The 13,961-nt window shown below is 46.7% G+C and overlaps 1 protein-coding gene across 4 annotated transcripts in view; it reads left to right on the top strand.

Moving 5' to 3' along the window:
• Positions 1-13,961, top strand: part of ELMO1 (engulfment and cell motility 1) — a 545,070-nt gene that overhangs the window by 491,403 nt on the left and 39,706 nt on the right. For all 4 annotated transcript variants that reach the window (XM_055132324.1, XM_055132311.1, XM_055132316.1 and 1 more), the window contains one exon: positions 10,550-10,713. In XM_055132324.1, the coding sequence (XP_054988299.1) occupies positions 10,550-10,713 (164 nt within the window). The remainder of the gene's footprint in view (positions 1-10,549; positions 10,714-13,961) is intronic.

Genomic DNA, 13,961 nt, shown 5'->3' with positions numbered 1-13,961 from the left:
AAAAGGTTTGCACAAGTATGCTTCCAACACCTGTGCTTGGCCACACGCGCTGGACTGAGTGAAGCGGCGGTGTGAGAAAGCAAACTGCTGCCTGCTCATTTCAAATGTGTAGCCGTTTCCCCTCCATCGTGGGGCGGGGGGACCTGCTCCAAGAAAATTCCACTCTCAGCCACACATTCGCATGTTTTGACAGCAGTGCTTGGCATGTTGTTTATTCCAGCTGAGGATTAAATGCCACCCGCTAATGCGACTTGCTTGGACTTTGCCTGGGCCAGTACCCTCAGACAGGAGGAAACAGCTTCTGGAGTCATCCTGGGCTTCAATTAGCTGACCCTCAAGTCTCGCTGATAACGGGATTCTTCTGGCTCCCTGCTTCGCTGGGCAGAGGCACTGGAGTGTCACCCAGCCCTTTCCTCCTGCTCTGTCCCTGCCCGGGCAAGGCTGCAGGAAGAAGGCGGTGAGCCCAAACCGCCTCTGCTGTCCCCTCTTCTGGACTGGCTTCCTTCAGATGCCAAAAAACTGTGATAGAGATCTTGCCTCCATACCCATTGTTCTTCAGCAAACCATGCACTAACTGATTTTAATATCAAAAGCCAGTTGAAAGGTTTCTCTCTTTACTAGCTGTAAACCTGCCATAAGAGGAACTTAAATGCCTTTTGTAGGCCACTCTGAGGGTCTGTCACACTGGTATATTTTATTCCTTTTATTCCCTTACTATGTTTCTTTATACTCCACATTTGGGGTCTGTGGTGGTGGAGGAGAGGAAACATAGAGACCAGAGTTACACAGACATTTTGGTGCTGGGCGTGGCAAAACTGTAGCCTGAGATGGGTTTCTGTGACTGTTCAAAGTGCTGCAAATGAAGCACCTAAATGGGGGGGCAGGGGGGAGCGATGCTTGCATATGGAACAGGGCAGCCTTAGTGCTGTGGGGACTCATCTGAGGGACACAGCCAGATAGCACCAGCTCTAGCTTTGGGGTCTGCCTGTAATGAGTTATTTGGGGGGATACTGCCAAGGCCCTCCATCATCTCACTTTGGGTTATGATGAGCTTGAATCAACATCACTGCCTTTCTGTCAGGGGCTCTTAACCTGGGAGGGTCTCGGGGAAACCGTGGCACGACTGAGCTCCTTCTCGCACTGTTGCAGCACCCTCTGCTTTGCCCGCAGAGCACACTGGGAGAGTCACCTCTCACACTCACCATAGACCTCCCTTGGGCTGCCAGGCCTCTGCTTGGGCACTGCCAGCAGTGAGCTTGCCGTTCCGGGCTGGGGAACCTGGCACCCGTGACTGTCCGAGGCCCTGCACCACAGCTAATTCAGGTAGGCAGATGCCTGCGCAACGTGCCAGTGGCCGCCCAAAGGGAGGCCATCCAAGGAACATGCTCCAGCCCCAGTGGTGGTGGCTTCTGGCACCAAATGTGCTCCGAGGAGGACTGTCCCTTGACCCTCTCTCTAACTGCCCCAGGTGAGCACCCACAGCCCGTCACTGGCTCCCGAGGCAAGGCTGAGCAGGAGTACAAGGCTGAGAGCTTGGTCCCTCTGGCTGCATGTTAGAGTGGCAGGGGGCAGGTTTGAGGAAGGGCACATGCCCCTCCTCTCATCCCTGGTATCACCGCGGTCTTCTTCCTTCCCCACTTCCTCTGTGTCTGCATTTAGACCTGAACCTTCAGCTCAGCTGCACCCTAAGAGCCTGTGGGTGACTTTCCAGACCAGATGTGTAGAACTAGCATTTGAGGCAGCCTCTCTCTGAATCGTTGAATTAGCTCTGTGCTCATAAGTTTATAAACGTCTTCTCAGCAGCTGTACCTGACGGGATTGTGTAGGCCCTGGATAAATTAGTGTCCGTGACAGATGACCATGCTGGGAGAACAGGGACAGAAGTCCTTCCTTGTTGAGGGCAGTAGGCGGAGAGTTGAACACGGTGCGGGTGTCAGGAGAATCTTGGTCACCTGAGAAGGAGCAGCTGAAGCAGACAGTTGGCGCTCAGGGCATGGAGATGTCAGTGTGCTGGGTCCTGGGGCCGGTGAGTGGTGCTGAACAGGAGGCGTCTGCTCCTTTGGGTGGGCCTCTCAAGGGTCCATTAGGCTACAGTAGAGATGCAGACCTTCATCATACCTCTGAGCTGCCAGGCATGTCAGCAAGAAGACAGGACCACATTCACGTTGTGGAATTCAGCTGTGCGGAGGGGCTAGTGGGGCCAGAGCTGAAGTCAGGACAACCGCTGGGGGAGCCAGGTGATGTGGAGAGTGGAGGGGCAGGATAGAGGGGGCAGGTGCTGGCATAGGAGAGGAGAGTGGGTGATGTGTGGGTAGTGGGGTATGGGTAGAGAGTTAATAATGGGCGGGGTGCTGAGGTAGGAGTGGAGAGTAGGTGATGGCAGGGCGCTGGGGTGGGAGTGGAGCGTAGGTGATGGCGGGGCGCTGGGGTGGGAGTGGAGGGTAGGTGATGGCGGGGCGCTGGGGTGGGAGTAGAGGGTAGGTGATGGTGGGGCGCTGGGGTGGGAGTGGAGGGTAGGTGATGCGGGGCACTGGGGTGGGAGTGGAAAGTGGGTGATGGTTGGGGTGCAAGGAGCGTGACTAGTGAAGTCAGGGTGTGGTCATTGAGGTGAAGGAAGCATGTTGAAGGGCTGAGTCAGCCTTACGCTGCCCCCGAAAACTGGCCCTCAGAACAAAATCCCGTATTCCGAGCATAAACAGCCCCCTGCCCTGGGGTCTCCATTCATCTGATTTCTGCTGAATCCTTTGACATCATAAAGCAGATCCTCAGAATTGTACCAGTTGGGTGGTGTCTGGATAGAGGCGTCAGCAGTTGGCATTCCTGGCGCCAACTTGGGTGGGGTGGACCAGAGGAGCAGTTCTACACAGTGGACTGTGCTCCCCACAAGTGCTCCGCTTTGCTGAGTCGGATTCGTGAGTGATCTTCCAATAGCTGGGCTTGGAAACATCACCTTGGAGAGGAAGGTGCACTGTGCTTCCACCTGGGTCACACACGGCACTGGCCTTGGGCTGAATCGGACCCTGGCCCTGGTCACACACACCATGGGTGCCCGGAGCACTGCAGGCAGTCCCTGGAGGAGCAGAGATGAGCTCAGTGGCCCCCACGGTTCCTGCATGCCGAGATTAGATCCTGTCTTTGTGAGATGTGGAGGAGCATTTTTCAGTGTTTAAGAAACAAAATGTTTTCAACCCACTTGGCACGATGGAAGGCACATGATGAAACCCTCGGGGTGGAGCCAGAGCCTGGCCGGCCGTCTGCGCTTTCACAGCAGTGTCTGTCCCCTTACCTGAAGCCTGACACCTGGGGCCTCGGAAGAGCCAGAGCATCCTCCAGGGAGCGGCAAAGGTCAGACACCAGCAGACAGGAGGAAAATGGAAGACAGGGCAAGCCAAATGGCCTCGTGGCAGCACTGACCCCACTCCGGGGCCAGCTAGAGCACTGTTTCAGAAAGGCAAACCTAGGAGCCCTTCCACCTGTTTCACTCGGCTCTGTTCCATGCAGCCTGAATATGATCTAACCCTCCCTGTACATATTCTGAACTCTTAAGCTCTTTGAAGAGTTATTTCTGGTTCTGGGAAGAATTTTTCCCTTTGATAAGCTGTCTGCAGGATTCTGGTCCTGATAATGCATCATGCAACAGAAATGCTTAACTTATTAGGCTAAATATTCTGCATGCCCCATTCCTGACTGAAGAGTATCACCTTCAGAGACAAGGAAATGAGAAGAATTCCCACTCAGAGAAGCGGGGCTGTTCACCTGGCTACTAAGTTGTAAGGACCAACAGATCTCAGTTCTATGGGCTGTGTGGGGTGGGAATGTCCCTCTGGACTGGCGCTAACCAGTCACCATCCGGTTCAGTGCTGCTTATCTATAGATGTTCTTGGATCAAATCAAGTTTTATGGAAACATAGGGTCTCCCATTCTTGGTCACACTCACCCAACCATGAGAGCTGAGTAGTCATAACAATGCTGTGTAGCCCGTAACAGAACTTAACCTGTCTCCGCTCTGTACAGAACCGTTATAAACAAGAAACTTGGGTATCAGAAAACTTACATGCCACTCTTTTTGCATAGAGCATGTCATTCTTTTTTTTTGACTTTTATTTTTTCAGAACATTATTTTTCAAATATAGAGGAAATGACAAAGAAAAATATGTAGTAAATAAAAATGTTTAATTTTCAGATTTAACAATTATTTTCATTTTCAGCACCTATGTTTTTTTTTAATAAGAATTTTATTTTAGGGGCTGGAGTGATAGCACAGCGGGTAGGGTGTTTGCCTTGCACGCGGCCAACCCGGGTTCGATTCCCAGCATCCCATATGGTCCCCCGAGCACCGCCAGGAGTAATTCCTGAGTGCATGAGCCAGGAGTAACCCCTGTGCAATGCCAGGTGTGACCCAAAAAAAAAAATTATTTTATTGAATCACCATGTGGAAAGTTACAATGCTTTCAGGCTTAAGTCTCAGTTATACAATGCTGAAACAACCATCCCTTCACCAGTGCCCATATCCCACCACCAAAAAAAAAAAACCCACACAGTACACCTCCCATCCCCCCCCGCACCCTCCCTCCCCAGCCTTGTAACTGATAAGTTTCACTTTACTTTCTGTTTACTTTGGTTACATTCAATATTTCAACACAAACCTCACTATTATTATTAGGAGTACCCCACTAGAGTCAGACCTGTTGTGAAGAGAAATGAGGTCACGTGGCATGTACTTTAACAACTAAGTCCAGGGAGATTTCTTCCAGATACTGATCATTGCAAGCTTGTAAACCCCATCTGTGATCATCATAATATGGTGGTCACCATGCCCTTCATCCCCGGAAAGGAAGAGGCGAGAGAGAGAAATACCTTTCCTCTCCTGGGCGGGCACGGGGCCGCTGCTTAGTTCTCAAGCTGGAGACATTCTGCAAGGAGCTGCCCATGCCGAAAGTAGTTTTGCTGGGTCTGGATTCAAGCTCATGCAGCTGCGGAGAGACCGTGCAGGGCGTGTCATTCTTTTCTTCTCACCTCAATCACTCCCTCTGGACCCCTCTCGGCGAAGACTGGCCTGTACACCTCCAGCCTCCAGCTGCAACAAAACTGCCAAGTCAAAGCATCTTGGATTCCTCAAAATTGTCCTAACTTGGAAGACCAGAGGGACAAGGGTAGAGAGGGAGACTGACCGTCTGCTTCTGGGCCGATAATTGTTCCCACCAGATAAGCTACCAGTTCTTTGGGTGTTGTAGACCTGTACTTTCCATGCCAGCTATCTTATTCTGTTAAGGATTTATTTGCTTAATTCTCAAGATGAAAATCGGGAGCTAAGGGTCTTGGGCATTGAACACAATGAATCATTGCAGTCTGTAAAATAACTATGCTATTATGGCCATAATACTAATAGGAAACAGGTCCCTTACTTCAGGGGCTTACAGATAGATAGCAGGGAAGACCCACCAACTGCTAACCTACCCACTTTATCCTTACTGGAACCCATATGCTATCATTCCAGATTCATGGAAGTGGCTCTAAGTCTTTGCTGAAATCTCTGGTTCTCACAGGAAGAGCATCAGAATCATTTAATAGTGCCATCAAAACACTGCTTGCTAGGTTTATGCATCGAAAATTTGACTTAGAAGGTCTGGGGTTGGCTTGGGAGTTTTAATTTCTACAGGTTCTGAGGCGATAAAAATATGATCTAGAAATATACTATTAAGAATATTTTCTACAAAAATCTGATGTAGATAATTTCACTTTCATAAAGCAAGAATAGCTCACTTAGGGGGTGTGTGTGTGTCTGTCTGTCTGTCTGTCTGTCTGTGTACTGTGTTCCCTTCAATTATCAGATTTTGGCACATAACATCTTTTTTTTAGATTTTACAACAGTCTTGTGAATTCTATTTTGTTACCGACATCTGTCAGTGGCCAGACTAAAATCTAGGAAAGGGGTCTCTATGCTAAATAGCTGTCATGTATATACGTGTATATAGTAATATACATATATATAAATAGCTATATGATAATAGATACCATAAAGGGTATCTGGCTTTATCTAAGCAAAACAGCCTTATAGATTCTGATTATGGGATTTTGTGTACACTCAAAGTTTACACATGAAAGTGAGTCTCGGTGTGTGAAGGAAGCCAGAGCCTGGCTTGGAAATTGTGCATGTTATCCTCTGAAGAATAATTAATCCCTCACTTGCTTCACATCCCTTTACTGGAAGCTTGGAACATGCGTTCCCCGACAAACCTCAAGCCTGTACTGCCTCTGTCCTCCCTTTGTCTTGCTGGAGCCCCCTTTATCTCTGCATCTCCCCACCACCACTTACTCCCATTCATCTTTCAAGTTCAAGCAACAGTTTTGCCCCATACAGTCCCATTTCTCTGTCATATCTCCTTATTCAAAGTACAGGAGGAATAAACAGTCCTTTGTGTGTGTGCTGACATCTCCCATGTGTGCTATCATGCCCCACAAAATCCTCTGGCGACTTACTGGTTGCAAAAAACTAAACACTAATTTTTTCCCTATGCCAACAATTATGTCTTGTCTGACACAGCCAGCCTTTCTGCCCTTCTTCACATTTGTACCCATTTTCCCATCTAAATGAGACCACAAACACTCCCCTCAATGCACCAGCATGTCTGACCCCCTCCTCAATCCCAGTTTAAGTCTTCAAGCTGTATCTTCAGCCCGTTGGCATTTGAGAGCATCTCAGTAAGTATCTGGGGCATGAACATATTATTCCTGTTCTGTGCTACCACTCCCTCCAGTATGGACAAGGTTCAGCTGTTGATTAAATAATTCATCAATACTAACAGTGAATACAGATTCCAAGGGCATGTTTTCTTTGATGTTGTTGGCAAAGTGCATGCTATAATTAAAAGTGCTCACTGTATTGATTTGCTGATACTTCTGCAACATTCTCTGTGGATTCTTCAAAGAGGCAGAGAAGGCTTGATGCTTTCCAAAAGGAGAGAGTTTAGGATGGTGGTTGTGGGAGTTGATTTGACTTGCACTCTTAATGTCAAGCATTAGAGATTTTAGCCCTTGTAGATGCTACTTTGCAAAGGGAGGGGAATATTTAACTTGCATAGCTATTTTGTCATCTAAAAAAAAAAGCACTAACATCTTTCACTAGAGGTCATTTTCCTTGGCACACAGAATGATCATAGAATTTTCCAGAGCGAGCACCAAGCAGAATTGTGAAGTGAAGCAGACAAAGCCAGCCTTTCAACCCTCCGTCTCTTTTCTGTGCTATCCACACACCACCCATGTTCCCTTTATCTGCAGCCAGGTATCTCGTGGCCACTTCTTCCTAATTATATCAGCCTACCCTCAGGAAATGCTCTATGCTTTCTTCTAACTAAAGTATTAGTAACTATTGCAACTTTTAGCTGATGGTCTATTCTTGTATCTAGAAGGGATAAAACTATTTAGCTATAGAAATAAAACTTTAAAAGTGGGTTTTAAACATAAGGTAGAGGGAGCAGTTGAAGATTTTCTTATACTACATAAGGTATTAACATCATTTTTGTGCAGAATTATATGAATGTTGAAATTATTTTCCCATTTTTATTGACATACCATGATGTGCAGTACTGTTAAGGATGATTTTCTGAATGCCTCATTCCAACATCACACCCACCGTAGACTGCCTGCCTCCCTCTTCCAGTGTCCCAGTGTCTGTCCCCTCATCCTAACTGCACCCCATAACCCCTCTGTGCCCTTAAGCACATGGCAGCTGCGAGACTCACTAACCTTCATATGTCTGTTTATCTATAAAATAAGGAAATGGAGATTATCTCAAATTCTGCCTGTGTTAGAATAATTACTTTTTAAAATCGTTTCTTGTTTTTGGTGTCCTAAACCCAGGTTCAATTCCTCCGCCCCTCTCAGAGAGCCCAGCAAGCTAGTGGGAGTATCCCACCTGCACAGCAGAGCCTGGCTAGCTACCCGTGGCATATTCGATATGCCAAAAACAGTAACAAGAAGTCTCACAATGGAGATGTTACTGATGCTTGCTCGAGCAAATCGATGAGCAACAGGATGACAAGTGACAAGTGACAATCACTGTAACTGTCTAGCTTTGTCTGCCTTACCAATCCTACCATCCAGGAAGTGCCAGATAACATTAGGAATGATAATTATCTTCTTGGCTCAGTTCTAAGTCTCTAAGTTGGGGAAGGTGGATTTTGTGGTGTCCCCACATGAAATAAAGCTGTAGTTAGTCTGGGCCAAATTTAGCCACCGTTTTAACTGAATTATTCTAAATGGTCATGATTTTATAATTTTTCAGGCATACCAAATTTAACATTTAGTTTTAGTTAAAAAGATAAAAAAAAAAAAGGCAGGTGAGGTGGAAGGCCTAATGGAAGTTTTCCTTGACTCCCATATGCTGAGGGCACAAAAGGATGCTCATCTGACTAGTTCCAGTTCACATGTAGCCCCAGTTCCAAGAGGCTGCGGGGTGGTGGCTATGTTGCAAATCTCTTTGCACACAATTGAACAGTCCTCATCCTTGCAAAATTTCTCTGAAATGCCACCCTGCCTGCCAACAGACTTCCATACATCCATTTTAAGAGGCTTTTATCATAATGATCCTTGCCCATGTCAGTCAGATCCTTTTCATCTTTTAATTAGTTGAGTGGAGGCCCAGCTAGACGTAGGCTAGGTACTCAGTAATGTTTCTTTCTTGACTTCACAAAGAATGCTTCTCAAGGAAAGTGTCCTTTATAGTTTTTTCTAAGTCCAGTCGGGTTAAGACAGCAAATAATCCTTTGAGTTAGACTGCAAGGGGCAACCCAGGATGTTACCTCCCCCAAACTCTGATCTGAAATGAACATATGTCCATGCCATTTGTGACAAAGGGGCCTGGATGGCAGAGTGGGGTGTGGGGTCAGCACCATGGTTGTGATGAGGTGAAGTAACTAACTGGGTCTACCAAGACCCATAAATGTCAACACTGTTGTAAACACATGAACTTGAAGAATGATTTTTTTTAATATTATAATGACAATAGAACAGTTACTCATCTAGAACTTTATATTATTTTTTTTGGTCTTGGGGGCAAACCAAGTGATGCCCAGAACTTACTCCGGCTCTATGCTCAGAGATCACTTCTGATGGTGCTCAGGAGATCATATGTGATGCCGAGGATCAAGCCCTAATCAACTGTGTACAAAGCAAGGGTCCGACCTGCTATACTGTCACACTCTAGCCCCGCCAGAAGACTTTTTAACATTTAATGTGGGAGCACCACAATCACACAATGTATATCCTCAGGCCATTGCAGCAGCAGCAACAGGAAAGGGAAGGCAGATATAAATCAATACACATCATCTAAATGGGAGGAAATAAATGAACATATGTGTATTTCCTAGGAGACGCTATTGTTTTTCTTTTTTTGGGTCACACCTGGAGATGCTCAGGGGTTATTACTGGCTTCGCACTCAGGAATCACCCCTGGCAGTGCTCAGGGGACAATATGGAATGCTGGAAACCAAACCCAGGTCGGCCATGTGCAAGGCAAACATCCTACCTGCTGTGCTATTGCTTCAGCCCCGGAGAGGCTATTTTTATTGTGTGCGTGGGTTACTGAATGTCAGAAACATAGAAGGAAAGGTGAGGATGTCTCTTAGTTGAAAGTAGATTTTTTCCTTTTAGGTACCTCTGCCTCATTTACCCTCAGATCAGTCATTTTCCATCGAATCAATGAAGCTAGCTTGACTTGGGATTCCCGGGTGCTGAGGCACGTGGGCAGGGAGCATCTGATGGTCTCGGAGGGCGAGTGACTCCAGACCCCCTAAGAAAAGAGGCAGCAAGATTTCAGGAAGTCTTTTTGCTGCCCTGTGTGGTTTTGTTTGTTGCTTACTTTATGGATTCTGATGAAGAGGAATTGGCATTAATAGACGTGATGGTTAATTGCTTCCTTGTGGCAGGGATCTGTCCCAAGGCATCACATTGCCATCTTCTTTTTTCTCGAGGATTCTAATGGGATATGTCTGTTCTAATTTACTAAGCCTCTTCTCTTAGTGACTAGCTCAGAAATGCAGCACCACATGTCCGTTTGCAAGTACACCATTTGTATGATCGCTTGGGCCTTTGGTACAGGAAGAAAGTGTTATGGGAAGGCAGATGTGGCTATCAGTTCACGATCGTTTGAATTGGTGCCAGCCAAACTTCCACAGTTCACTGTCTCAGCAATTTTCTTTTGGGGGTAAAAACGGCTGTGCAGGCTTCTAACTGCCGCTACAACTTCTTTTTTTCTCTTCGGTTTATTTTGCTTGCTACTGCTTTAGTGGCAGATAAGTAATAAATGGAGCCAAGGCTCCTTCCTCCGCCCCAGCTTCCTTGCCCCCACCCCCTCCACTCCACATTAGTCCCTTCATTTGCTCTTTCTTGGTTCCAGCAAAACTAGAGTAAATGAAAGGTACTAAAGGTTGTGGCTATTTGCAGGGCACACTCAGGGTTTGAGGCAGTGATGGAAGGAGGGAGACTCTATCACTTTCTCTGAATAGTCCAGAAAACCCCCCACCAATGATGGTCTTCCTTTACCTCACAGGTAATGCAGGTGGTGAAGGAGCAGGTCACGAGAGCTCTGACAACGAAGCCTAGCTCCCTGGACCAGTTCAAGAGCAAACTGCAGAACCTGAGTTATACTGAGATCCTGAAAATCCGCCAGTCTGAGAGGATGAACCAGGAAGATTTCCAGTCTCGCCCAATTTTGTAAGTGGTCCCTGCCCTCTTGGTCCTCACAGACTCTGTCCTGCCATCTCTGACTCGTCTCACAAGCTGAGGCCAACTGTGTGAGGGCACATCAACTCACTGAGGAAGATGGGTCTGGAGTGGATGGGAGACAAGCACTGACAAAGGACCCACACAGGAAGGAGCCCAGTCACTGCTTTGGCCAACTCACCAGTGCTAAGGGTTGGAGGTCTGGAAATTGTCCTGGCACTTGCACCGAATTTTGCCATGTACAGCTCTAATCTCTGCCCATCCGTTTGAGTGCAAGAGATGGTGACCTAGCCAGAGTGTAGAGCTCTGACCGACATGTAAAGCAGTGTGGAGACCCAAGTGGGGTGAGGGTGAGCTTGAGGGAGAGAGCAAGACTCTTTTCTCGTGCCTCCTTGGTTCTGCCAAGAGCATTGTGGTTTCTTAGGTCTGTCATTCTAACTAAGAAGAGATACAGTGGGTCCCACTTCTCTCGGACTTTCTGCCCATGGCGCTTGCAATATTCATGTCATTTCTTGTATCTCCATCTAGAAGGTATTTATAAGCTTGAGCATAAGGGTTACTTTATTGTCCTCTTCTTATTTTTGAGAACTGACATATTTATCTTCCCTTTCTGTTGGAAGGCAAGGTCAGTTTTGTTACCTAAATATTTTATAGAGAGGAGATTCATGGAAAGGACAGAGGAGAGAATAGGTTTGACATTTGTTTGACTTTTGTTTGACTTTTCTCACTGGACACAGCTTTTCAGCTCTTCTGAACTTTGCCATGACCCCAGCTTATAACAGGTGTCATTGTGAAGCCCATCTTTAATCCCCCTCTCTCTCCTTGTCTCTTCTCCTCTCACTATTTTTTCTTTCTTTTTTTCTCTGTAATTCTTGCTCTTACATATTTGCTCTTTTACAAAGTACTCTCCTGTATGCCATTTCTTCAGTTCTGTGAAAGATTGGCAGGTTTTCTTTCCATCCAAGTGCCATAGGACCAGGACATAGTCAAGAGAATTTGGATCTTATTTCAGGCAGAAAACCTTGAACTTGAACCCATTGGTCCCTCTCGGCTTATGTTTTGTCCTTTCCTCTCAGCCGAGTGCACAAAGACTGAGAAGAGCTTTGATAGAGTGAACCAATTCTGAAAGGACAATCACCTACATCTGTGTGTGTCCTCAAACCTGAAGAAGCATTGTTAGAGAGGCCAGAGTGATAGAACAGCGGGTGTGTCATTTGCCTTGCATGCATGGTCAGCTGGGTTTGATCCCCGCCATCCCATACGGTCCCCCAAGCACTACCAGGAGTAATTCCTGAGTGCAGAGCCACGAGCGTGTGTCAACAACGTGTGGGCGCTCTCTGCGTGCATTCAGTGGCCATGAGCCATCTCCCCACCCCAGCCAGCCGCTGCCAACAGAGTCATGAAGGAGGGAACAGGGCCACACTGGTTGGTGATCAGTCACCTTTTATTCCAGTCTCCGTCCCGCTGTTTATTCCATTCTCCCCACACGCCTACTCCAGTCTCACTGCACCCCATTCCAGTCTCCCACTGGCCCTCATTCCTGTCTCCCTGCACCCAGTCTCACAGCCTTAGTTATGGACCAAATCATGAAGGGTTGGGGGTAGTGTTTACACATAGATATGGTTAATCAATCAAGATGTAAAGCCCTTCCCTCAGGGGATGTTTCTTCTAGGGAAATCCCATCCTGAAAGGAGATCTGGACCAAGGGTTAAACACCTTCTAGGGTGAATTTCTCCTTTCCTTAGCCCATATCCAATTCAACAGTCAAGGGTTTTTTTTCCCCAGCTTTTTGGGTCACATCCAGCAATGCTCAGGGGTCATTCCTGGTGGTTGGGAACCATATGGGATACTGGGGATTGAACATGGCTCAGCCATGTGGAGGCAAATGCCCTCTCTGCTGTGCTATCGCTCTGGGCAGGTGTCTCATTAGCACAAGTAGGAGCACTTCAGTCTCATGAACAATCACCTCAAACTTACTTCTTACTAATCTTTCTAGTCATTTTGTATGGACACCGTAAGAGATATATTAAGCTTATAGGTTGGCTCTCCTGGGGACATCTCTCTATAGATTCCAGACTACAGTCCTCAGGCCAGATTAGTCCTTCCAGATCCCTACAGGGTACTTGTCCAGTCACTTCTCCTTGGGTTATGGCAGAGTTTGTCTATGAATATGCTCTTAACTTATTATAAGTTTTATAGTACTTGGCCTATCCCTTTTCAATGCCTGGATAGCTCATGGCTTGCCCAGGTTCCATCCTTCATTGAGACCCTCCTTTAGAGGTGCTAGAAACTAAGGCCAACCGAGATTTAAGTTGAGTAAATATGACAGATGCCCAGGAGTAAATATCATTTGGAGTCAGTTAACTCCCAAGTTACGAAAGCATAGCATTAACTTTCTTGCTGTGTCTGTATAAAAAGGACATTGCTCTAAAGTAAACTATGCACAGGCCATAAAGGAAAAAGAAAGCAATATTTTACTTGCATATACAAAATCCAGAGTCCTTGGGGAAAATCTGACTTTATAAATCACAGGGTCTGACTTGGGGATTAACAGATAGAGGAAGCAGAGCAGAAGAAGAGATTAAAGATAAACACAGAGGAAGGGGAGTGCCTCGGGGGCACTGTTATGGGTATAACCCAATACACCTAAAATCCTTGCAGCAAGGGAGAAAGGACAAGCCAATGTTATTCAACACACAATACACAGTAACCCCTGAGTTTCACTGGGTGTCACCCCAAAATGCAAAAACAAATTAAAAAAAGAGCAGCAGCATTGTTAGAAACTCCAGAGAGGAATGCAGACTTTGTTGAGGGTGAAGTTAGATAGCAGGGGTGTGAAAATGTTTCCCGTAGTGTTTATTTCGCATCACTGGAAAACCAGCTCTTACAGACTTCGCAGGTCATTTCTCACTTCTGATGAGGGACAATGATGCCTCACCCCTGTCCTTCAGCACAGAGATATCTGATTTTTTTTTTCAATTTAGACAGCATGATTTACAAAGTTCCTACTCATTGAGTTTCAGACATATAGTTCTGGCTCCAGCCCCACCACGAGTGCCAGTATACTGCCAGTATCCTCAGGTTCTCTCCCACCCCATCCTGCCTCCTTAACAGTCACATTTTTAGGTCTAATTATTGTTGCTTGCATCCCACGCCTATAGCAGCACTGTTGCTATGATGCATACAGGCATCACACCTCTGCACCAACAATGTGTCCAAGACCCCTGACCCTTGCCCCT

Source organism: Sorex araneus, chromosome 1 (assembly GCF_027595985.1).
Source record: "Sorex araneus isolate mSorAra2 chromosome 1, mSorAra2.pri, whole genome shotgun sequence".
Classification (NCBI taxonomy): domain Eukaryota; kingdom Metazoa; phylum Chordata; class Mammalia; order Eulipotyphla; family Soricidae; genus Sorex; species Sorex araneus.
Note: the sequence above shows the minus strand (reverse complement) of the source record. Positions and strands in the feature narration are given on the sequence as shown.